The 24,670-nt window shown below is 38.3% G+C and overlaps 1 protein-coding gene and 1 long non-coding RNA gene across 10 annotated transcripts in view; one reads left to right on the forward strand and one right to left on the reverse strand.

The window, feature by feature from the left end:
* UNC5D (unc-5 netrin receptor D) overlaps positions 1 to 24,670 on the forward strand; it is a 537,391-nt gene that overhangs the window by 411,441 nt on the left and 101,280 nt on the right. For 5 of the 9 annotated variants that reach the window (XM_077849112.1, XM_077849114.1, XM_077849113.1 and 2 more), the window contains exons 5-7: positions 20,360 to 20,540; positions 21,397 to 21,564; positions 23,424 to 23,588. In XM_077849112.1, the coding sequence (XP_077705238.1) occupies positions 20,360 to 20,540; positions 21,397 to 21,564; positions 23,424 to 23,588 (514 nt within the window). The remainder of the gene's footprint in view (positions 1 to 20,359; positions 20,541 to 21,396; positions 21,565 to 23,423; positions 23,589 to 24,670) is intronic. The other 4 variants (XM_077849119.1, XM_077849121.1, XM_077849117.1 and 1 more) reach the window with 1 other exon arrangement.
* LOC144284523 (uncharacterized) lies at positions 7,095 to 12,984 on the reverse strand. Its single transcript, XR_013352956.1, has 3 exons — positions 12,833 to 12,984; positions 12,530 to 12,727; positions 7,095 to 7,357 (listed from the first exon to the last, which is right to left on the reverse strand). It is a non-coding gene; the product is annotated as an uncharacterized LOC144284523 (long non-coding RNA).

Genomic DNA, 24,670 nt, shown 5'->3' on the forward strand with positions numbered 1-24,670 from the left:
TGCCATGGTGAGAATTCTTTCTGATTAAAAAACAACAACAAAGTTATCTTTGATAATCACTTTCTGGCATAGGCCTTCTATATAAATTATTTTAGGCAGTTAAAGAGTGAAATAAAAAGCTCTTCTTGAATTTACTTGTCTTCAGCTTGAAATAATCTGCATATCAAAGTGGCACATTCTGCAGTGGCCTGCCCTGAACCCCATCAACCTCATGCTCTATCTTGTATGTAACAGCCATTTAAATGGGCATCGTCCTCCCTGCAAGTGAGTATTCAACAGGGATGGTTTCTAAGATACCTTGGGCTTTGCTGGAGCAAAGACATGAATGTTCACTGACTTTCTCAGGGTCAACATTTGAAAAAATTGATATATCCAAGCTCTAAGCACCCCACCACCATGGCCACCACCCATTCTTAGAAGGGAAAAGAATACAGATAGAGAAGAAGTCAGCCTGTAGAAAAGAATTTGTATAAATAAAGGAAACCATTTATGAGATATAACTTATTTTTTTAAGATTTTGTTTATTTATTCATGAGAGACATAGAGAGAGAGAGAGAGAGGCAGAGACATAGGCAGAGAGAGAAGCAGGGTCCTACAGGGAGCTCAATGTGGGACTCAATCTCTGGACCCCGGAATCATGTTCTGAACCGAAGGCAGTTGCTCATTGGCTGAGCCACCCAGGTGTCACTGGGCTATAACTTAAAGATTTAATTTACCAAAACTTTCACTCATTTCATGCTCGCCTTCATTTTCTCATTCTTGCCTGAAATTTCACCATTAGAGAATCATTTCTTAGATTAAACCTTTGCCCCAATTAAAATACAAATATAGGAGACTGTGTCATTGTTATACTTTCCAAATATTTTCAAATCCTATCTCTCTGGGCAGAACATGATAGAAATGGAAAGATTAAGGAGCATGGATAGAAGAAAGAATGAGTGAAAATGAATCAAGAAGAAAAAGTTTTAGGTTTTTGTGGTTTTGTCTGGAGGGGGTCATATGACAGGAAGTAAGCCTGATGAATGTGGTTCTCTTAGTAGCTTCCTCCACTCACTTTTAGCTGCCCCACTGCTGTTTTCTTCTTTAATATTCATGCATTTGAGTTCTGTGATCTGTAACAGAGACTTCATGGTATTTAGCGTTGCCACATGCAGATACTTTTAAGAGCGACTCCATTAAAGATCATTTTCTCCTGGAGCATTCTGTGCTCTCCAGTGGTATTTATCACCCAGCATTTAGTTTTGATCCCTGTAATGTATGCAGAACCAAAGACACCCCTTCATCACTCTCATTCTGCTGGGAGTTAGTTTATGTTATAAAATAGGGGAAATAGGAAAAAGGGGAGCCAGAGGGAAGCAGAGTTGCATATATATATAGGTTTGCTTTGAGATAAAATAAAGCCATGGCACTAGACAATTAGGAAGTGGGGTTGGGAATAAATGGATTCCCTCCCCTCAGGGCTGCCTATTTACAAGCAAATTGTGGCTGACAACAAACAAAGGCCTACTGTGTCCCTTTCTGCCTGGGTTCTGATTTCTCTTCTGCCATGAAATGAGCTTAGAGCAGGTCACCCACTGTTCCCTCCCTCCCACACACCTCCAGGCCTTAGGTGTACATTTAGGAGTTCTGGTCACTTGGTGAGTGTCCTAAGTAAGGACAGGAAATAGGTGACATGTAAATTCCTATGGCTTTCCTTTCAGGGTAAATATTGCAAGGCACAGTACTTTTTACACCTAGGATTGGCACAGACAAGAAACATTTATGAAATTGATTGCAGTGGAGAGGAGCTTGTTTGAAAGATACTATTGCTTGTTCCCAGCAGTTGAAATAATGAGACATCCTTGACTGAGACAGAGAAAACTCAGGATCTGAAGCCTACATTTTGGACTAGTAACGCCCATTTTAGTCCTTCCTTGTTTCTGTTTAAAATTTAATTTCAGGGGCACCTGGGTGACTCAGTCAGTTAAATGTCTGCCTTTGGCTTAGATCATGATCTCAGGATCCTGGGTTCAAGCCCCGAGTTGGGCACCCTGCTTAGTGGGGAGCCTGCTTCTCCCTCTCCCTTACTTCCCAGCTTGTGTGCTCTTGTTCTGTCTCTCTCAAGTAATAAATACAATATTTTTTAAAATTTTAATTTCATTTTTTTAAAAATCTGATTTTTTTTAAGTTTTTATTTTTTTCTGGTTTAATTTTTAACTTCATTTCTAGTTTAATATTGGTTCTGGTTTAAAACTCCCAAGGGAGATTTTTGCATAGGAAGGGCTTGGGAATGAGTCCTGCACTGGCAGAGTGTGATGGAAAGAAGCTGTACAAAGAGAGAATCTATGGGGCATCTGGTGCCTCAGTGGTTGAGCATCTGCCTTCGGCTCAGGACGTGATCCCAGGGTCCTGGAATCGAGTCCTACACTGGGCTCCCTACAGGGAGCCTGCTTCTCCCTCTGCATATGTGTCTGCCTCTCTCTGTGTGTCTCTCATGAATAAATAAATAAAATCTTTAAAATATAAAAGAGAGAGAATCTACGACTTTCACAGTCATATCCCCAATTACCGTTTTCCTTCTTCCTTTATCCTGCTGGAGACTTTGTGCTCAGGACCTTAGCACCCACTTGTAGATTGATCTTTTATGTCAGGTTCTAGAACCAATCCTCTGTAATATTTGGGAAATCCGAGAGCCCTAGGCCAATCTATTAGACATGTACACATCTATTAGACAGAACACATCAGCCTTCTGAGCAGTCAGAAGTAAAGCTACAATCCATTAACTGTCCCTCTTTTGCCACATTTTACTGCTTTTGGGTGATCATCCCCAGTCACTGATGACACACGTATCATTGAATACAGAAACAAACCAGTAACTGTACCTGTTCAGTTAGTGTAGGATTTTCTCACTCTTTGGGTTTCTTGTCTGGAACTCCTGAGTGGACCCCAGCCCTGAACCCCAGGCAATTCTATTCTGACTTAGAGCTATAATTGAACTTATTTCCTGCTCCATAGTTCTTCCCTCCTGGTGCTCCAGATTCTATGGCCGAGGACCTAGCATCATCTTGTGCCAACGTTATCTTCTCATAGAAAATAGGACAATGGGTTGCAAATCACATTTTCTGCTGCCAGGACTGATTACTCTCCTAAACATGTATCAGTTCCAGTGCTAACTCTGTATGAACTGCATAGGATGTGTGTTTCTTTGAGTCTCTTTCCTTTAGCAAAATCAAAAAGAAACAAAACAGAAGCTTAAAAAAAAAAATAGAACTTCATGCAGTATAGACCGATTTCAGTGAAACCTGGTTCTCTAATGAGTTGTGGCCTGGCAGCCCTATCTATAGTTAGAGTTACAATCTAGACTAGTAGAGTCCAGGCAGGCCCTGTGCTTTATTGAAGTTGTAGCAGTTCATAAAGCAGACAATGCCCTCTGGTGATATTGCATTACCGCCAAGGTTGATAGGGATTGCAGATGTGTGGATGAGAAAGTGAACAACCACACTCAGTCTGTGATTTGTGTAAAAAATATATATATATATATGTATATATATGTGTATATATACATATATATATATATAGGAGCTAATAGGAGAGAAGTCTTGGTTTAAAGCAAAGTAAATACTTACAGGGAAAGGGAAAGGATCTTGAGCTCCAGGATGCTGAAGAGGAGGGGAAAATGCTAAAGAGAACAGGTAACACAGAGTCCCCCCATACATTTATCACATCTCCCACTGATATTTTCAAACAAGCACATCCAAGCTAAAAAGGAACAACCCTGAAAAGAAAACAAAGTCATAAATGGTCACAGGTTTGCTGTTACCATCTATCTCCTTTAGGGACTCATTGAGATTTACTTATTCCTAACTATTATGTGCAGAAACACCAGGGTAGGCTTCGTGTTGATGTGTGCCAGATATAGTGCTCAGGGATGAGACAAAACAGCTAGCACCTTCCCTGTCTTTAGGCAGCCCAGAGCCTCATAGAAAATGATCGATCTTTTTAGCACTTCCCGACCAACCAGTCTTCCTGCCCTTCTTATTACAATTCATTGTACTCTAAAGACAAATCCAATCAGCTAGCATTTTTGCTCTTCTTAAGCACCAGACAGATTGACAATATTTATTGCAATGGTAGCTATGGTGCACATTTGATGATTTGAGCCTTTTGACCTAAAGATAACCTAAGTATTCATGATAAGCTGTGAATCCACAGGAAAATAAGGAAGGTTCCCTTTCTCAATAATCATATCTGTCTTGATCACTCAGGCAGTAGTGATGGTGGCAGTGATGAGGACAGTGGTTAGGATAAATATGTCTAGATGTGTGATAGAGAAAGACATAGAGGGAGAGAGAATGTTTAAAAAATGAGAGGAAGAATTTGATCCTAATTATTCCCAAATATAATGTCCTCGTTTCTATCCCAGGTACTATGCACTTTGTAAAATGATTACAAAAAGTATTCAATAGTTGTTTATTTTGATGGGTCCTACTTACACCAGAAAAAGTGGATGAGAAGTGGTTGGCATAGGGATCCCTGGGTGGCGCAGCGGTTTAGCGCCTGCCTTTGGCCCAGGGCGCGATCTTGGAGACCCGGGATCGAATCCCACGTCAGGCTCCCGGTGCATGGAGCCTGCTTCTCCCTCTGCCTATGTCTCTGCCTCTCTCTCTCTCTCTCTCTCTCTGTGACTATCATAAATAAATAAAAATTAAAAAAAAAAGAAGTGGTTGGCTTAAAAATAAAAGGTAGAGAAACTTCAAATAAGTTTCCTTTTTATTTATTAACAAGAACATGGGTTTATAGACCAAAAAGAATAGGCTATAAGAAAATAAGTCATAACCACCAGCCAGAGGTTGACCTTTTTTATTTTATGCTAGTTACAGTTGTATCTTGCATCCAGAAAATGATTGATTGCTCTTCAAGGAGTGGTGACATTCTGGATGTGCTACCTCTGATGCTTGTACACTCCACTTATTGACCACAGTCAAAAGTCAGACGTGTATAAAGGGCAGAGTAGCCTCCTCCTAATTCAAGAATTATAAAGTTATTTTATGGTGTGACCTATAACATGATCACCACCAACCAGAAGCCCACGGAGAAGCATTATTTTTATTGATGATAACAACACCTGGTGGAAGTGTTTTTTATTCTTAAACCAGAAACACTGATGTCTGTTTAGCTGGGTGAGTCCAGTTGCTGAAGATGAGGATCGGTTCTTGAAAGTGTCTAACAATCTAGAAAATATGTAGAAAACGGGTACTTGACCTTGAAAATCCGGGACCCCTTGTCTTGGTTAAGGGTACATGTTGCCCCAGCTAAGAACTTGTGAATTATGCACATTTCTTCAGGTCCTTCATTCACCCCTTCTCTGATTATCAATTACCACTACGTATCAATTGTATTTATTCTGTGTTAGATCTTTCCTATCTTTACTGACTGCCTTATTCAGGCCCTTATCATTCTTCTACCTTGGTGGAATAATAACTACTTATCTGGCCTCTCCAACCCATCATCACTTGGAACCTTCACATTGATAGCAGAATGATTTTTTCTGAACCCAAACTCCTTTGGTTAAAACCCATCAGTGGTCCCTTGGAGACTTCAGGGCTGAGTTCAAATACTTGGAATGACCGGTAGAACCCATATTCAGCCTGCTGTTGTCTGGTCTCATCCTCTTGAACTACTGACTTTACATCCCGAGTGAAGCCTCATGAGACCCTCTATTCCTGGAGTCTGCTACCACATTACATTAATTTATTGCTTTACGTTTGTACCAAAATTGCTTCATCCATAGTTCTATAGTTTCATTTTCGATCTCCCAAGATCCTTGTGAGTAGGGGAAAGAAGGGGCCTTTTATTTTTTTTCTGATTTTATAGAGGGATAGTAGGGGATTAACTCCAAACTGATTTAACAGGGAAGTATGAAATAGAATCAACTTTTGATAATCTTAACATACATTATAGAATTCATGAATTATCTGTAGAAAAAGTGCAATGTATATTTTTATGGTCTAGCATACTACTGGTTCTGGACCTTATATTCAGCTAATTATTTAAAAACTGTATACTCAGTTAATACATGTATATCCATTTATTTTTCCCAAAATGATTGAGCATTTAATTTCAAAATAGGTTATACTTCTCTTTTTCAATAGATTTAATCATTTGATCATTGAGCACTTTTGATAAGTAATATGGAAAGGTAGAATTTTTAAGGCAAATAAACTGCTAAATATGTTATATACATGTTATGTAAAATATATAACATGTACATCATAGAACAATGAAGGATAGGAGTGGGGAAAATTATAGACTAACCTGTACATTGCATAGGAAACAAGTGTCTCCCCTAGTGATATTAACGGAATGTTGGAAGCTCATTTCAGTACCAAAATTTAAATTAAAAAGAAAAGAGGGGGTTATAGCATAGAGGCTGTTGAAAATCTAATTTTCAGTAAATTTGAAAAAAAAAAAAAGTCACGAAAGCAATTTAGTTTATTTTTTAAACATTCCCTATAGTGTTGTGAAGACCAAAAAGCAGCTTTGAGCTAGTTCATAAAAAGCAGAATGCAAAGAAGAGGGGGATAAAGTGGAAGGAAACAAATAGGTAACCATCCAATTTAATTGACCAGGCTGATTAAAATGGGAAACGTAAACACCCTCCTCAAATGAGATGATGTCAGATATGCAAAGTCACTTCTTTTTAGATTCCTCCTGGAATGTTTGTAACCCACAACACAACCTATGTTATTTTAAAAAATAAAAACAGAATTGGAAAAACTCAATTTTGTTGATGAAATTGTATGGTTACCTGAAGTAAGTGTGACATGTAAAAGTGCATAATTTCATTTAAATTTTTCTCCACGAATTTAGAGGTTAGGGTTTGAATGCAATGACTCACTGGCCATGATCTACACTGTGTAAGATTATGCAGAAATGAAAGAGTTATCTAAAATAGCCAGCCTATGAAGATAAAGTGCAATGTGGGGGACAGTCACTTTGCCTGCCAGACATCTAGAAATGGATTGCTTTTCTAGTTAATGTATTAGTTTGTGGGGGGATAAAAGATATGCAATTTAAGATAATTTGTTTACCTCTTAGAGACCAGGAGTGTTAGAAACATTTGGAGGAACATATTTTTGTTTAATGAAAATAGCTTTTTTCTTTTTGCTTAAAAACATAATATAGATGGCAGAAAATAAGGTAAACTAGATTATGATAAAGTAACAAACAACCTAGAAATCTCAGTAGCTTAAAACAACGAAGATTGATTTCTCTCTTGTGTTACGTGGCCATCACATGTCATCTGGGAACTCTATTCTTGACACTGTTACTGCAGTTCCAAGGTTAATGGAATAGCCATTCTCAAAAAAACTGTGAGCTGTTGTGGCAGAGGGAGAAACAAAGAAGTCAAAAAAAGTCTCAGCATGGGAAAGTAAATAGTCCTGGAACTAATAAGCAGCTTCTACTGATGACTAATTGACCAGAAGTAGTCACATGACCCCACCAAAATAACAGGGACCAGGAAATGAACCCAGACTTAGGTAAGGGAGAGCCAGAAATTTTGTTAAAGAGTTCATACTAAAAATTTCGGCAGTATAGGTATTTAGAAAGAAGAAAATTTTGGTCACTGAAAGTTCCACCACCCAAATAATGTTTGGTAAGCTGCCTTCCAGCTATTTATGAGTGTCTTTGAATGGAGAGATAATAGACATATAGTTTTAAGATCTGCTTTTAACAGCTAGTGAATGTCTCATGGAGATATTTCCCCTTCTATTAGAATAGAAATGCATCGTTTTTTGATGGTTGCATAGTATTTCATTGAATAAATGTGTGTAATTGATTTAATCTGTAGATGAGCAATTAGGTTGGTTCCAGTTTCTTCATTATTATAAACAAGGCTATAATTATCATCTTAGCATGTATCTCTGGATTTTTACTGATGATTATTCCACTGGAACCAGTGGAAATTGACATCAAATGATGTCAGTATTTTCAGTTTTGGTAAAAATTGCAAGATTAGGGATCCCTGGGTGGCGCAGAGGTTTAGTGCCTGTCTTTGGCCCAGGGCGCGATCCTGGAGACCTGGGATCGAATCCCACATCCGGCTCCTGGTGCATGGAGCCTGCTTCTCCCTCTGCCTCTCTCTCTCTGTGTGTGTGTGTGTGACTATCATAAATAAATAAAAAAAAATTTAAAAAATTGCAAGATTGTCCCTTAAAAGGGATGTACTAATTTAGACCAGCATCTTAAGTAAATGAAAACATCTATTTCTTTACAATTTTGACAACCCTATATAGTTTCAGGATTGCGACAGGGATAGGCTAACAGGATTCCTGTCATTTTCATTATTGGAGAAATTGAACGACTTTTTATATATTACTTCTCCATACACATTTTTCTCCTTTAAATGATCCATTCAAGTACTTAGTTCGTTTTTCTGTTGGAATTCATGTTTTGTATTGATTTTAGCATGATCTTTGCATATTAGAAAGCAGGTTGATATTTATTCAGTACATACTGATTCAATATACTATCCAACATCCATTTTTATTGGATGAGCATCATGATGTACAAATTACAAAATGTATTTAGTTCCTATGTTGATTTTAGTATAACAACACTTTGTCATATGTTGCAAACATCTTTTTTATGTTTATCTTTAAAGCATCTTTTAGGTATGTTGAACTTTAAAACTTTAATAGTCAGTCTTAAAAATAAAAATAGTCTTTGTGGCTTTTGCTTTTATATCATGCAGGAAATCCATTTCCATTCTAAAACCACCAAAATATTCACCTGTGCCTCCTTATGGCACTTTTGCAGCTTCATGTACTATATTTTTAATATTTTATATGCCTGGGGTTGTTTTGCTGTAAAGAGTGAGATAGAGATAGCACTTTACATTTCAAGTGGACAATTGACTTTGGGGAAATTCTAGTGAATAATATTGAGGAAAGTGAACAGAAGAAGAAAATACTATTATTATTATTATTATTATTATTATTATTAATTTACATTAACAAAGACAGGGTAGAGTCCTTTAGTTAACATGCTATAGGATGAACTTCATGTTGAAATGAAGCCTGGGATTTTACTATACTCACCTTTTACTTCAGGGGTAATTTTTAAGTACTTAAAATGTTTTCTTTCTTGGTTTCCATGATACATATATTCCTGATTTCTCTCTTATCTCAATATCAACAGTCTCAATTTTGGCAGTCTCCTCTTCCCCTTTGTGTCATTAAAATGATTATTTTCTTCAGGGTGTTATTTTTTTTTCTTTTAAAGATTTTATTTATTTATTCATGAAAGACACACACACACACAGACAGAGAGAGAGAGAGAGAGAGAGGCAGAGACACAGGCAGAGGGAGAAGCAGGCTCCATGCAGGGAGCCCGACGTGGGACTCGATCCGGGGACCCCAGGATCATGCCCTGGGCTGAAGGTGGCGCTAAACCGCTGAGCCACCTGGGCCACCCCTTCAGGGTGTTATATCTTAAAATCTCCCCCTGTATCTTACACTTTCTGCTTGATTTCATATATGCCTATAGGCTTGGATACAGTTTACCCCGAAGCCTGTGTAGTAAATATTCCCAAAAAGTAGTTGAGTACGTTGGTCTGGAGCTGAAGAGTTCTGGATTCAAGCTGTTTATCTCAATCCCTTATATACATTGTAAATTTCACTGTATATATCATGGCGTTAATTATTCAATTACTTAGCTTATTTTTCTGTCGCCGTATTTTTCTGTTGCCATTTCTTATTTACTTGTCTGCTTCTTTCTACTGATTTGAGAGTGCTCTTTGTGTATTAGGACCAAGGTGATGATCAATGCAGATCAGTACAACATCCCCAAATGACCTTTTCATCTGTGTTCCCTGTATCACTTATCCAAGTCAGAAATATGGGTGCCAAATATTGACTGCCCTCTCTTTTAATCTTAAATCAGTCACAAATTTTTATTCATTCTGTTTGATCCCTTCACTTCTTGTCAAGGCTCTTTACTTATATACCTATAAGTTATACCTATATATACTTATACTTCCAGTATATACTTTCCAGTTCACTCTACCACATCTCCCTAGGATTATTGTTATAGTCTTCTATAGGTTTCTCTGCCCTAGCTTTGCCTGCCCTTCCCTGTCCCATGTATTCTATACATGACATCAAGAGTGTGCTTTTTAATGTGAAATTATTATGCCACCGACTCTACCAGTTTTTTCACTGAATCCCTATTTTTCAGATGAGAAGGTTCAAAAAAAAATCTAAATCCAGTTCTACATCTTGAACTTACAGTATCATTGAAGCATACAAAAATAGATGCTGAGTAGACATCTGAATATAAGAGGCTTCAGCTCGAGGTCAGTGAACTGAAGATATTGATTTGTAAATGTTCAGGATGCAACCATGAATGACACACAAACCTGGTGATATCATATGAAAAGACATTATGCAATGAGATGTGGAGAGGGACCTAATCTTGAGAGCCAAAGAAATGCAGCACTTCATGTTTGGATAGAGAAGAAGCCAAGAAAAGAGACAAGGCAGGATTGGCCAGAAGGGTAAGAGGCAACATGTGGCATTATAAAAAACCAATGGAAGAGAAAATTCAAGAATGTTCTCATTATTCCTGAAAGCTAAGTAAGAATGCAAAATGATATGCATTCAGTGAATGTGGCAACTTGCAGATGACTGGTGGTCTTAGCAAGAGCAATCCCAGTGAGTCGATGGGGTGGAAGCTCGTTTTAAGTGCAATGACAGTGAATGATTGTTTGCCAAAGAATTCAAAAGAGGTGGCTATGGATAAAGAAAGGAAGGAGTTTTGTTTGCTTATTGATTTGTTTAAGACGCTAGAATTTTGAGCATGTTTGAATATTTCAGTTCTTGCCTGCTCAGTTATTTTTTAAGTATAAAAGCATAAGGATGCCCAGCTCGTGGGTTAAGATGTAAAAGAACCTAGATTAGTGTCTAATACATAGCAGGTCATCAGTACAAGTAAAATGTGAATTTCCCTTCTTTCCCTTCTCCCTCTCTGCTGGGTCCACCATCCTTTCTAACACTACAACCCACTGTATGTAGTTACAATAAAAATACCTTTCTGTCTTTCTCTATAGTCTGCCCTCTCTCAAGCATCTCTTTAATGTTTGTTTCCTGAAGTTCTGAGCACATTGTAATATATATGTATAATCTTAAGTAGTTAAGTTGAATTGCCTTTTAACTCTAAAATTTGGATATTAAATCTGTTGCCTTCTTTACAAAATAGATTTAACTCTCCTGTGTTCTTTCCAGGCTGGCAGTGATTAATAAGGCAACAGGTTCTATTTATGATGGGCAAAAAAAAAAAAAAAAAAAAACAGTATGAGCAGCAGTGGGGTTACCCTGGCAAAACAGCACTGTGTTTCTGCTCAGAGGACTTTTGTTTGGCACAGATAATGACAGGTTTAGTCACAGTTTTATTCCTAATCAATATTTTGGAGAGAACATAAGAGGTGATGGGAATTCCTGTCTGAAATTTAAAAGCACTATCTGAGCCACTGATCTAGAGAAATTATCCATACAAGACTTTTTTACAGTTGTGTTATTATATTGAGCATGATTTTTTTTCTTACAGCATGTATTTTTTTTTCTTTTTTCATTGTGGCTTTGTGTCTGTCAGCTAAAAGGGAACTTGTATGGAGTGTATAGTAATCAAAGAGATGAAAGATGAATGAGTATAGGGCTTTTTTTTTTTTATAAGCACTATTAACTCAATGGCATCTACCTGGAATGTAGATGCACTTTGGTGATTTCATTTTGATAATGCTCTACGCTGGTCTCTGATAATTGCCTTCTGTAATTGGAACAAATTTATGATTATGCTAATTCATTCTCAGCCACCCAATATACAGAAGCTGAGCTAATCCATATCTGTCCATGCATTTCCTTTGTAGATCATTACATGATTAGCCTTTCACTGTGGCTAATGGAAACATTTTTATTCAGAGCAGACTAGATTTCTCAAATGGTGTGTATATATGTGTGTGTAAGTGATAGGTGTTTGTGTATCTAATTGTATGTAACTCAGATATCAGGTTTTAAAACCGGTTTATGATATGAACGTTTTACAGTCTTTAATGCTTTAATCCTTAAAAAATGGCTATTTTCTCAGCACTTGAGTGTATATTACATGGTACCATGAAACAGGAAAGGGAAACTGTTAATTAGTATCTCCCAACCACCACCTTTAAACCTTATTTAGGAAATAGGAATTATGGGAGGGAATGTGAATGCAGAAACAGTTTTGAGTCTCTCTGAAAGCCAACTCTGCAATCTTGTTAGAGAGTTCTTCCCATCCTAAAATAGTGTCTTAAAATGAAATGGCACATGACGCTATGTTTATGAGCATTCCTTGGGATATCAAGCTTTGGAAGCACCTTCTAGGTGTTACTTCATCAAACTTTCAAAGCCAGAATCCATTTTCCCTAGCAGATGGGAATGAGCCAAGGTAGAATTAGCAAAGCACAAGATGTATTGCACTATGGAAAACACAGCTAAAAATGGTAACAGGTACCTACCCTGACAAATCATTTGCCCATTGCTTCTCTCTCCCTATTCTCCTGTTGATGTTTCATCTGTTCCATGTCTTTTGCCTCTGATCATCATAATTGTAAATGTTTTACGCTAATGTAAACAGGGTTCATTCTTCACTCATGACAATGTTACAGTTTCAGTAAACAGTGGAAGGGGTGTTCCCTTTCTCAGAGACCATTTACCTGTCAAAATGAATAAAAAAAAAAAAAACAACATGAGACAACACCTGACTTTCAGAACTAAGAAGGAGAAGTTAAAGGACAGCACTGGTCTGACAAGAGACCTACAATGTCAGAACATCCAGTTCCATCATCAGAATTCAGGCTTCTGCAGAGGTACTCATGTCTGTCGTTTCCTTCAGCATCAGCGAGTGCGATTCAATCTGTGATCATTAAGTTTCTATCATTTGCCTGGTTCTGCTGCTGTGACTTCACAATTAAGCTGGATTTCTGCTTCCTTTTGTGATGCGTAATCAGATAAGTAGAGCTAAATTGAAGAAACTGCAGTGTAGGTGGCTTTAAAATCAATCTATACAGTCTGGCAAGAAAAGGAAGGCAAAGGGGGAAACCTGATAGTATGGTTATAAATAACTTATAGGAAATGAATTATCAAGGAGAGAGGAGAGGACAGGTGACATGTCATCTGAAAGTAGAAAATCAAGTAATGGCCTGAGCTGACCTTAGACAATAGTATTCTCTGGGGTGCCTGTGTGGCTCAGTCGGTTGAGTACCAACTCTTGGTTTCAGCTCAGGTTATGATCTCAGAGTTGAGAGATCGAACCCCACATTGGGCTCCCCACTCAGCAGGGAGTCTGCTTCCCCCTCCCTCCTGCTCACGTGTGTGTGTGTGTGTGTGTGTGTGTGTGTGTGTGCTCTATCTCAAATAAATAAATCTTTACAAAAAAAAAAAAAAAGACAGTATGCTCCATTATGCATAGAAGAATGTCGGGCTATGCAGTAGGAAAGTCACAGTTAAGACGTATTCAAGAATGGCAGGTCAAATCATAGGAGATGTTAAAGAACAGCACTTTATATGGTCAGTGAGAGATGTAAGAAAACAGCTATGTTCTCTGGTAGAAAAACTATTTGACGTCTACTGCTTCTAGTTCTACCATTTTCCAAGGATGTTGTATTAGGCAAATCATATAATCTGTGAAATTGGAAGAAAATTCTTTATTCACCTACTTTAGAGTTCTCAGAATCAATGAGATAATGCCTTGAATCACAGTGTGTTCACTTGGGAGTGTAAAGACCATGGACCAATATCTCTGTGGGCTTTTGCCTTTTGTTCATAGTCACAAGATGGCTGTCATGTCTTGGAGGATCAGAACACTTGGTAGATGATATCAACAAATAATCCTCATTGGCTTTTTTTTTACACTTCTGAAAGGTTAATAACACTGCCTTCTCATTTTCTTATGGAATATTAAGAACAAGAACAGGAGCATTAGAATTCTGACATACTGTCTGATGAAAATAAACATTTAAGTGTAAGGTTTATATGTGCACATTCATAGATGTCTGACAAAAGGTCAATAGAGGTGAAATGTTAGGTCTCATTCAAACATTTTCACCTATAATCACGATCTCAAATAAGAAAAGCCCCACAAAGCATCAATCCGTTACTCTTCCAAAGGAGGTTTCCTCCCCATCCAATACCACCTTGCTTCCTATTGTTGGGAAAACCTATAGGCTCATCAGTTACATACGTTCAGCTCCTAGCTAGCCAGAATGACTGATCAGGAACCTGCTGTCTGGCATGAAATCTAATTGTCTTTGATGGTCTGCTTTTCCAGATTTGTTTATAAACTGGAAAAATCTACAAATTGCAGACCATCTGTACATAACACTATGCTAATAGATGCGGGCATCCTGCAAATCCATAAGCTCATTACCTCTAAGTAACTAGCTTCTTCTAGAAGTAACACACTCCTAACTGAGATTATCCATCTAAACCAAATAAGGAGAATCATACAAAGAATTGTTTCTCTGAGGGGTGAATGCCTCCAACAACCTTCGGGTCTGGTAAGCCTCCCTGTCAAAGAGATGACCTGTTAGCACGAGGTCATTTGGCTTTAGTGATACAAATATCCGTTAGCTTCAAGGTAGTCAATGTATTGATCTCTTAATGCTAATTTGAAAATTTGTGTTGCTTCTGTTAAGGGCTTAATTAGGGCCTTCTGGTGTTGGCAGCGTCTTGTAAAGTAATTTTTTAACTCAATATTCATGCCCTTATGATACTTGTCAGATATTTCCATGAGAAAGCCCTGAGAGTGGCATGTGATACATGTGAACCATAACATTTTAGGATGATGGAGGAAGCAGATTTCATGAAAAAGAATTAACTTCAGTGAAGGACATTGAGCTCCTCTTTGTGGTAATGTTCACCAGTGGCCTGAAAGCTGGTGTGTTATAGTTTCTGTGGAGAAGGGGGAGTGAATCTAGTTTATGGCTACATTGTGTCTGGCCCTCACAATATATCTTGAGCCCTTGTGTTAGAATCAAGAAGTATTACATTAGAATATACATCCCTGGTTTTCTTGTGAGAGTTGTAAGCTCTGGTTACACTAGTAGCAACAGTCTGGACCTGACTGGTCAGGCTGCACATTTGCATGGGTCCCGTAATCTACATTTTGTCATAAATGGCCAACATTTCCCATATATCCTGACACAGAGACTGATTCCTCCAGAAATTCAGAGTATGGCGATACCTTAAAATTGAGAGATTTTTAAGCAAAAAATGAGGTCATTGTCGCTTTTATTATACTTACTTTATTATACTTATATAAATAGTATACAATTATACTCATTGTTGATTTTGAGGTTTTTATTTTTTTTAATACTCATCTTTCTACCTAAAGTAGGAAAACAAAAGGAGACAGAAAGTGCTAACATTTTTTAAGACAAATGAGAGTGAGCTCATTCCTTTGGGGGAAATGAACAGCCCTTTGTCTTTAATATGCAAGCAATGTGCCTGGATGTCTTGCACCCAGGGCCACTTCAGTAATTTATGTGCCCCCCTTGGCCCCCAGGAACATTTGAGTTTGCAACTGCTGGTTTAGAGAATGCTCTTCTATCTTATTTATTAAACTACACTACATTAGGAGCACTTAGCTCATCAAAAATGTTTTAAAATTTCTCTAAGTGACAAAAGTGTAAATCCAAAAGCAATTTGTCATTTTTATAAGCTCAGAAAATACCAAACTGATTTCCTCATAAAGATCCTGCCATCAGTTTAATGGATAAACTATTAGTTTACAGATAAAAAACAGTTCTATGGTTAGGAGTCTACTAATGCGCCACTTGTTTATAGAACTAATTGGATCGCAGGACCTCAGTCGTGACACCGTAAAAACTTTTACCACAACATATATATATAAAACTATGATACCTCATTCATCCCATATCAGTGTTTTTCAAACTATGATCTGGGGAGACCCACCGGCAGACCATTGTATATGTCCATAGTACATGTGGGTGGGTAGGGGATAGATTATATGGTGCGGTCAATTTATATGGTGGTCCAGGTTGTGCCCTGAACATCTCTACAGGGCACAACTGACATAGGGAAGAATATGAATGATCCCTCCTGGAGTTCTGCCAACAGTGGCTCTGGGAATTACTATGTTAATACAGCTTGGGTTCCCTAACATCTGTGGCTCTAATACCCTCACTTCTTCAGGAATTATAAGAAATTTCCTTATCTTTTCTTTTTTTTTTTTTCATCCTGGACTTTCAGGTAAGCATTAAACTGAGGAAACATTCTGTGAATACGAATTTGAAAACCGCTGTGTCACATGGTAATTAAGAGAGATTTTTTTAAGCTAAAGTGATTTTGTCAGATTACTAAATAGCTTTCCATTGAATGTGCCACAATTAGCCACCAGGAAGAAAAGGCTTCCCTTTAAACCCCTATACACATACTACATTTTCTTCCAGTCATTAAGTATATATATTTGTGAATTTTTTGTTTTATGAATTTATGATATCATTAAATAAGCATATAATTTTGCATTTGGACCCTTTCATATATTCAGAGCCTTTTCTGTATTTTCACTAGCTGAAATCATGACTTTGCAGGTCTATATAACATTAAATCATATTGTTGCATCGTGATTTATTTAAACAAAGCTCTATTTGGCGTGTGGCTTTGATATACGTTTTTCTTTCTCCCTCCTCTCCCCCCCCTCTTTCTCTACCAAAAATAATTTATTGTGTTTAAATCCTTCTTGTAGCCCTAATCCTTTACTTTAATAAATTCCTGGGGTCATAGTTACATGAACAAAAGGCATTACTATATTTAATACTATCGGATGGAGATAAATATTAGGAAGAAGATTGAAGCAGACAGGGTGGAGGAGTAGGCAAGGGGAGAGAGGCTACTTAGGAAAAAGTACTATTAGGCAGGACCTCTCTGAGGAGGTAACATTTGATCAGAGACTTAAATGAAAAGTGTGATCGAGCCATGAGGTTGCCTACAGATAAGTCCTTCCAGGTAAAGGATTCAGCAAGTATTAAGACCCTGAGGTGGGAACTTGCTTTAAGCTTTCTAGGACTGGACGGATCCAGGAAGGCTGGAGCAGAAGGAGCAGGGGTGCCCCAAGTATGGAGGCACCTGAGGTGGAGGACTGGTGGGGGGCGGGGGCAGATCAAGAAGCACTTTGTTAGCTTTGGTGAAGATTTGCGATTTTGCCCTAAGTGAGATTCATGACCATTGAAGGATTTCAAGCCAGAAAGTGATGTGATCTAATTCTTTCGTGGAGAATCAACTGTGGAGGCAAGAATGAAAGCAGCCTACAGCCCAGGTAGTTAGAGGCTGTTGCTCACATCCTGGAGAGGGGATAATGGTAGAGGAGCGATTGCAGAAATGTTCTGTGATCTGCAAGTTCAGAAGAAAAGCAAACCACAAAAATAAAAACTGTGCTTGTGTGTGTGTGTGTATGTGTGTGTAATTTTAATCTTTGGTATTTTGGTAGGAAAAACTTCATTATATTAACTTTTTTATTAGTGGTGTAGGATATTTATTCAATTGTTTAATTGCTGTGTATCCCTTTTTTCCTTCATCTTAACGCTGTATTACCAAGGATGGAATTCTATCAGCAGTGAATGAGAGCTTGAGCTATTGAGATTATGATTCCTCAGATCATCATGTTCTTTCTCCTTTTATCTGCCAAATTTGTAGCAAATATTTTCCTAGTTTATTGGCTATTTAATTTTGTGCATGGTTTGTTCTTATATAAGTTTTCAATTTGAAGCCAAACCTCTACGTGGTGATAGTGGTTTTGAATTCTTCTGAGCTGAAATTCCTTCAGGAAAGTTTTCTTTGATTCCTAAGTGCTGGGACTCCTTTGGTTTTGGTCTCCGGAGCTCTTTCTGGCTGTTGACTCACTAGAGATGACTTACTTCTGGGTCAGATTTGCCTGACTTTACTGACCAACTGTTTGTGGGGAGCTATGGTAAAGAAGACTTTAGATGGGGACATAGGAAACAGCTCTGTAGGTACCACAAATAGTAAGAGTAAGGGAATTAACAGAAAAACTGGCAATTTAACCTCAGAATTTCTGAACCAGGAGAGTGGTGTGGAATAGAAGCTCCCCACACCTGTTTTAAGCTGACCAGTTTGTCCTTTCCAGTGACATAGCTGTGATAGCGATTTCAAAAATCCATCCATGTTGGCCTTAGAGTAAGTGTTTCATTCCAGATATTGGTGACAGTGTCACTACCAGCTCTTATTATCTGGTGGTGACACGATTGACTTCTTTATTTCCACCTTACCCATTAACTGTGAGATCCATGAAAGAAGAGGCTATGTGGGTTTTGACTGTCTTGCTTTACCCCTCTCCAGACCCCTCGATAACCGTGTGTGTTTGAATATTCATCAATGAATGAATGAATTACTGTAAAATATTCAGTGTCAGTGGGGAACAGATGGCATTTGCTGACAGACTGGGGGTCAGATGCTTTAAAATCCCTTCTGCTGCCCTGCTTTGTTAACCAGAGCTCTGGGTCATCATCAGTGCCTACACCTCCTCCAGGCAGGAACATGGTGATACCTCCAGGAACTCCTGAGGTTGGTAGTCCGGCTTACTTCTTTACTTCAGGGCCCGGACCACATTCCTTTCTCTCCTCTTATTGATATGTAAAAGCAGTTCTCAGACCTCTTCTTTTGGTTATTTTGTGTCACTTTATTTTCCAAAATTGGAGGGTAACTTTTGGATAGTGATGATTTGGGATCCTCTGAACACTTGTTAGTGGGGAAATCCTTGGGACAAATTTCATTATAAAGGATCGTAATAGGTTTTCTTCTGATAAGTAAATCCCTTTTTATAAAGACCAACAAATCCTTATAAAACCAAATTACTGTACAACAGATGCCACTTGTTTATTGGTAAATTAAAATTCTTTAGATTTAAAGAGTAATGAGGCATCTTATTCCAAAACCAACTTTCAATCGTCTGTGCTAACAGAGGGCAGGGTATGATGAAAAGCCCCCCAATGCATATGCTTCTGTGTGGTGTCTCTTTGGTATAGTCACCACTGTTGCTTTCTGTGTTAAATTATGATTTTTGTGTGTCTGTTAAATTTCTGTGTGTAATATATGCTAATACCTAGAGCTAAATGGTTATTGTCAAATGAGATGCATCTAGTGCTACCAATATGGCACTAGAGAGTAGAGATGTTGCTTAGATATGGAAGCAGAATACTTGATGAAGAAGGAAGGCAGGTAGTTCAGGGGTGAAATTGGCCTGCTTGATAAAATAGGGGCACTAAAGGTGGTGCACTTCATCTGGGGGGAAGATGAGGATCTAGGGAACAGAAGCTTCCAACTCTGTCTTTTCCAGATGTCCAAGGCAAGTGACTTTGGGACCAAGGGTAGGATTAGAGAAGAACTGGAAAAAATAAAATAGGTTCTCTAGGAGCAAACTATAGGAAAAAAAAAAATCAGAGATGTGACTAGCCTGTGCCCAAGATGTTGGAAGTCCACTCCTCCAGGGAGAAGCTAGGCCTTAAATGTTTCTGCCATCTAACCAGGCCTAAATGTCTTTTGGATCATTGAAGGAATTAAGTAATTGATCACAAGACTAGAGAATACTGAGATTTGGATTTAACTGCCTATGATTGTCCAAATCTGTATTACATTGGCCTTTATACATTATCACACCTTTAAAAAAACTATATTTATTTTAGAGAGAGTGCAAGCAGGGGGAGAGGCAGTGACAGGGGAGGACTTCCCCTGCTGAGCACAGAGCTGAAGACTAGGCTCGGTTCCAGGACCCTGAGATCATGACCTGAGCTGAAACCAAGAGTTCGATGCTTAATCAACTGAGCCACCCATGCGCCCCGTCACACCTTTCTTAAAATTTGTTTAAATGCACACATTGACATGAAACCTTGTCTCACAACATAAATATCCTCTCATCACAAAGTTCTGCATATATGTGTTGATTTTCTGAGCTCCATTTTGGACTTGTCATGGAAACACGGTCCTCATCATCAGAGTCACGATAAAATGAAATAAAATGAAATGACCTAATTGTGGCCCCCTTTTCTCTCTTCCACTGCATTTTTTAAAAGTGGGTCAAAGTCAGTACGTATTTGTGTTCTTTTCCTGCCTCCAGTTTATTGAGTGCTAATTTCCTTAATATGCTAAATAAAAGGGATGGGATATGGTAAAATCATTGCTGTTGATCTATATGTTACGAATGTCTATCTCCCCCATGCCAGAAGTGCTCATCTAGCAATTCCAGAAAAGAGGCCTTTTTTTTTTTTTTCTTTTTAATGACCAGTAAAGTAAACATTCCCTTCTCCTTATAGGTGGAATGGCTGAAAAATGAGGAACCCATTGACTCTGAGCAAGATGAGAACATTGACACCAGGGCTGACCACAACCTCATCATCAGACAGGCACGGCTCTCGGACTCAGGCAATTACACCTGCATGGCAGCCAACATCGTGGCCAAGAGGAGGAGCCTGTCAGCCACAGTAGTGGTTTATGGTAAGACCAGCCCAAAGGCCAGGAATAGATAGGGAGGACGGAAAGCAGAGAAGTAGATGGATGTGTATTTCATTAAAACTTCGATTGTTTCCAGCCAAAAGCTACTTTAGGAGTCCTTCACTACTGTGCTCTCTCCTGCCTCTCCCATTTGGTAGGTGAGAACACATCCCTATTGCTATTGATGTGCTGGCTCTTCCCTCCAGTATTGGACTTCCAGGAGATAGGAACATTTCCAACCCCTCTTTTAAAAATAATTTTAAAAGTCTGTCATTTCCTCCTGTTGTGTGATATTTGAAAAGAAACAAAGTGGGCAACTTCTGTTTCCCACCCCTCCCTGATCCGTCTTCCACCCCCATCCTCTCTGGATCTGCTGTGGCCACTTCTCCTGGCATAGGAAATCCACCAAAAACAAACATTACTCTTTACTGAATATCTCAGGTATTATATAAAAGAACTTCCTGGCTATTTATGTAAAGGCATTCCCTTCCACAATAGAAGAGCCCTGGGATTTATTTTTGAAGCACTTAAAGTAATAGAAATTCAAATGATGGTATTTCCTTTCTGTACTGCAGATTTTCAAGTGCTTTAGTGATGTGTTGATGAATTCTTCCTATTTTTCATAATTTCCCCACAGAGGAAATTCTCTGGGTCCCTCTCACACCAGATGATTAGACTGAGGGACAGAGGTGAGGTGAGCCCCACTGTGGCCTCATGACGGAGCAGCCAATGTGGGTCCCAGGGCCCCTTGGTCCCTGGATGCCGAACTCACAACACTTGGCACAGTGGCTTGCACATAGTAGGCAATCAGTAAAAACCTCTCTCCTTTCTTTCTCCCCTCCCCATTTTTCTCTCTCAGTGAATGGAGGCTGGTCTTCCTGGACAGAGTGGTCAGCCTGCAATGTTCGCTGTGGTAGAGGATGGCAGAAACGTTCCCGGACCTGCACCAACCCAGCTCCTCTCAATGGTGGGGCCTTTTGTGAGGGAATGTCAGTGCAGAAAATAACCTGCACTTCTCTTTGTCCTGGTGAGATATGTGTAGATTCCCTTTTCCCTTCTGATCCACCAACACTAGCACACTGGTGGGAAGCATTGAATGTAACCTTCCTTCCCAAAGTTATCCTCTCTCACAGTCTCAGAATGCAGCCATTGTCCAAAGAGCTAATGTGAAACTCACTATGATAGCAAGAATGTGGGTGAGATACCTCCATTAGGGGGCTTAAATATATATATATATATATATATATATATATATATATATATATACACACACTTTTTTTTTTTAATACTTCCGTGATGCTGGACACTTGCCATCAACAAGCCAAATGCTTTGAAGTATTTCTATATTACCCATGTTTGGTTGGGCCAAGCCCTGCCTTCTCTCCTTGGGTTCTTCCATTTGGTGGCATTTACTTATACAGTAACAGGGATTGAGTCATCTGTGAGCACAAAATAGGTAGCAAAACTTTGACCCTTTTTTTTTTTATCGCTTCCAATCCAACTAACCTTATTATTTTTGTATTTATTTCTAATGCAATTGGCAGAGATTGTACAGTATCACAGCAGTTTCTATTTTATATTTGGTCTGTTTGCCTTCCTTTCTGAATAGAGGCTTCATTTACCAAATATGGCTCTTATAAGCTCTTTTGTTCATCTCTTACTGGCTCTAATCCAATTTCTACAATGAGGAATAGATGAGATGGAAGATGACTTTCTTTATGGAAAGCATATCCTCCCACTGAGAAATAAATTGATCCTGGGTCTCACATGCATTATAAAACATTAACCCCAAGGACACTGGACTAGAGCCTCTGTGTTCTTTAAAGTTTCAGATCAGAGTGCTCAGAGTGAAGCTGAGGCTCTCACCAGCAGCTTATTCTCAGAGTTTAATTCTAAACTCGTATTCAGTAAACATTTATTTATTGAGTGCTTACTATGTGCCAGATACTGTGCAAGATACTTTTATAGATATCATGTCCTTTAATTCTGTGTTGTGAGTTTTATTATCTCCCCGTTACAAAAATAGTAAAGTCGGGCTAAGGGATTGCTCAGGAGCCACTATGTGAACACAACCAAGACAAGTACTCAAAATTTTTCCTTCAGATTCAGTATTTTTTATGTTACCCAATTCTTGACTAATTGCTCTAGATTAAAAATTGCACAATCTATCTTAACCCACATAAGCGTAGTTGGCCTATTCCTAAGAGGTAATGGGACAATTGCCTCCAATAGCTGCCATAATCTCTAGGGTCAATTTTTAGTGGAATTAAAATCCGTTTGTTCATTTCTACATACAGAAGCAATCCGTGACCCGCAAAATTCTATTTATGTAAGTCCTGGTATCTTGGGGTTTGACCGACCTGTTTTACTTTAATACCACCAATATATATAGGTTTAACTTTTTATTGTTTAGGGCTTTTAGGGCTTAAAGATAGTTCATTCTACTCTCCGTTCTAAACTGTCAACCCACAAGAAAGTGGCGATTACCAGTGGTTACCACACATACCGTGTCTGTCCATCTAAGATGCACTTGGGCATGAAAGACTGGGAAAGAATGGGTAATGACATTATTAGCCACCCCAAGGGCACCGATAATGCGAATTCTTGCCTAAATTCAGTAACTGATCTCCTCCTGAAATAGCCAGAGAATTACACCACTGCTTATATTACCCTCTGTCTTGAGGAAAGAAACCATGGAGAGAAGATAAACAGAAATTATTTGGGTGTTTTTTGTTTGTTTTGTGTGTGTGTGTGTGTGTGTATGTGTGTGTATGGTAGTGGTGATTTCTTTAAAATCCAGCTGTAAGAACAACAGCAGCCCTGGGGTGAGTCTCTTGACAGCCACCAGATTCATTCTAATGGTGGTTCCTTTTGTTTCCCTTAAAGTGGATGGGAGCTGGGAAGTGTGGAGCGAATGGTCCGTCTGCAGTCCAGAGTGCGAGCATTTGCGGATTCGGGAGTGCACAGCGCCACCCCCAAGGAACGGGGGCAAATTCTGTGAAGGGCTGAGCCAGGAATCTGAAAACTGTACAGATGGTCTCTGCATTCTAGGTAACACCTTCTGTTTAACATCTTCAGTGTTTGTCCACAGCATGAAAAGAAACGTCGTGACCATCCATTTGCTTGCGTACGTTAGGAGAAAGCAAAATTGTGCACCAAGAGCAAAAACAAAAGGAGTAAGACGAGTAAAAAGTAGTCAAGTACATTTTTAGTGACGTTAGGATCATTTTAAATATTGTATCACTGTAACTTCCTTAAAGGTGCGTACTTATTAATCTATTTTAAGAGTTTAAGAAAGTGGTTAACATTGAATTTTAAGTTGACAGTTCTTTTACTAGCCACCATTTTAAAGCTTGGTGACATTCTGTTACAGATGACCATATGCTTTTATTTCTTCCAAGAATTTCACAGCACTATAAAGCATTATAATATACATGTATTATATATAATATATATATAATATATTATAATATTATTATTATATTATTATTATATATAGTATTATATATATAGTATTATAATATATATATTATATATTATATAATACTATATATAATAATATATTGTATATTATATATAATACATGTATATTATAATGCTTTATAGTGCTGTGAAATTCTTGGAAGAAATAATGTATATATAATATATACACACACAAATTTTATATTTTATAAATTTTGTATTTTATAAAAAAAAATATATATATATAAGATATATTTAGATTTTAATAATCTCCCGAGACCATGGTTCTGTGGCACAGGACATGTGTTGTGACTCTCACCTTATAAATTGGGGGGAAAAATGACACTTGAGGAGATGGGTGGTTTTGTATCAAAATACAGTGCCCAGTTCAAAACTCCCAAGCCTCTACTTTATTCCTGGATTTATACTGTTACCATCTCTAGGTGATAGTCTGCCTGGGTAAGAAAGTATGGGAAGATCAAAGCATCACATAGACAGGTTTTAACTTGGTGCTGTCCCTTCCTAGCTTTGTGACCTGGACCCGTCACCTAACTCCTTAATTCCCTTGTAAGTACCAAAAACCTGGTTACTGGCAAGACCAACTGATAAAAGAATATATGTGAATATTTCATGGTACAGAATGGTTGCTTAGTAAATAGTAATCCCTTCTT

This window comes from Canis aureus, chromosome 15 (assembly GCF_053574225.1).
Source record: "Canis aureus isolate CA01 chromosome 15, VMU_Caureus_v.1.0, whole genome shotgun sequence".
NCBI lineage: Eukaryota > Metazoa > Chordata > Mammalia > Carnivora > Canidae > Canis > Canis aureus.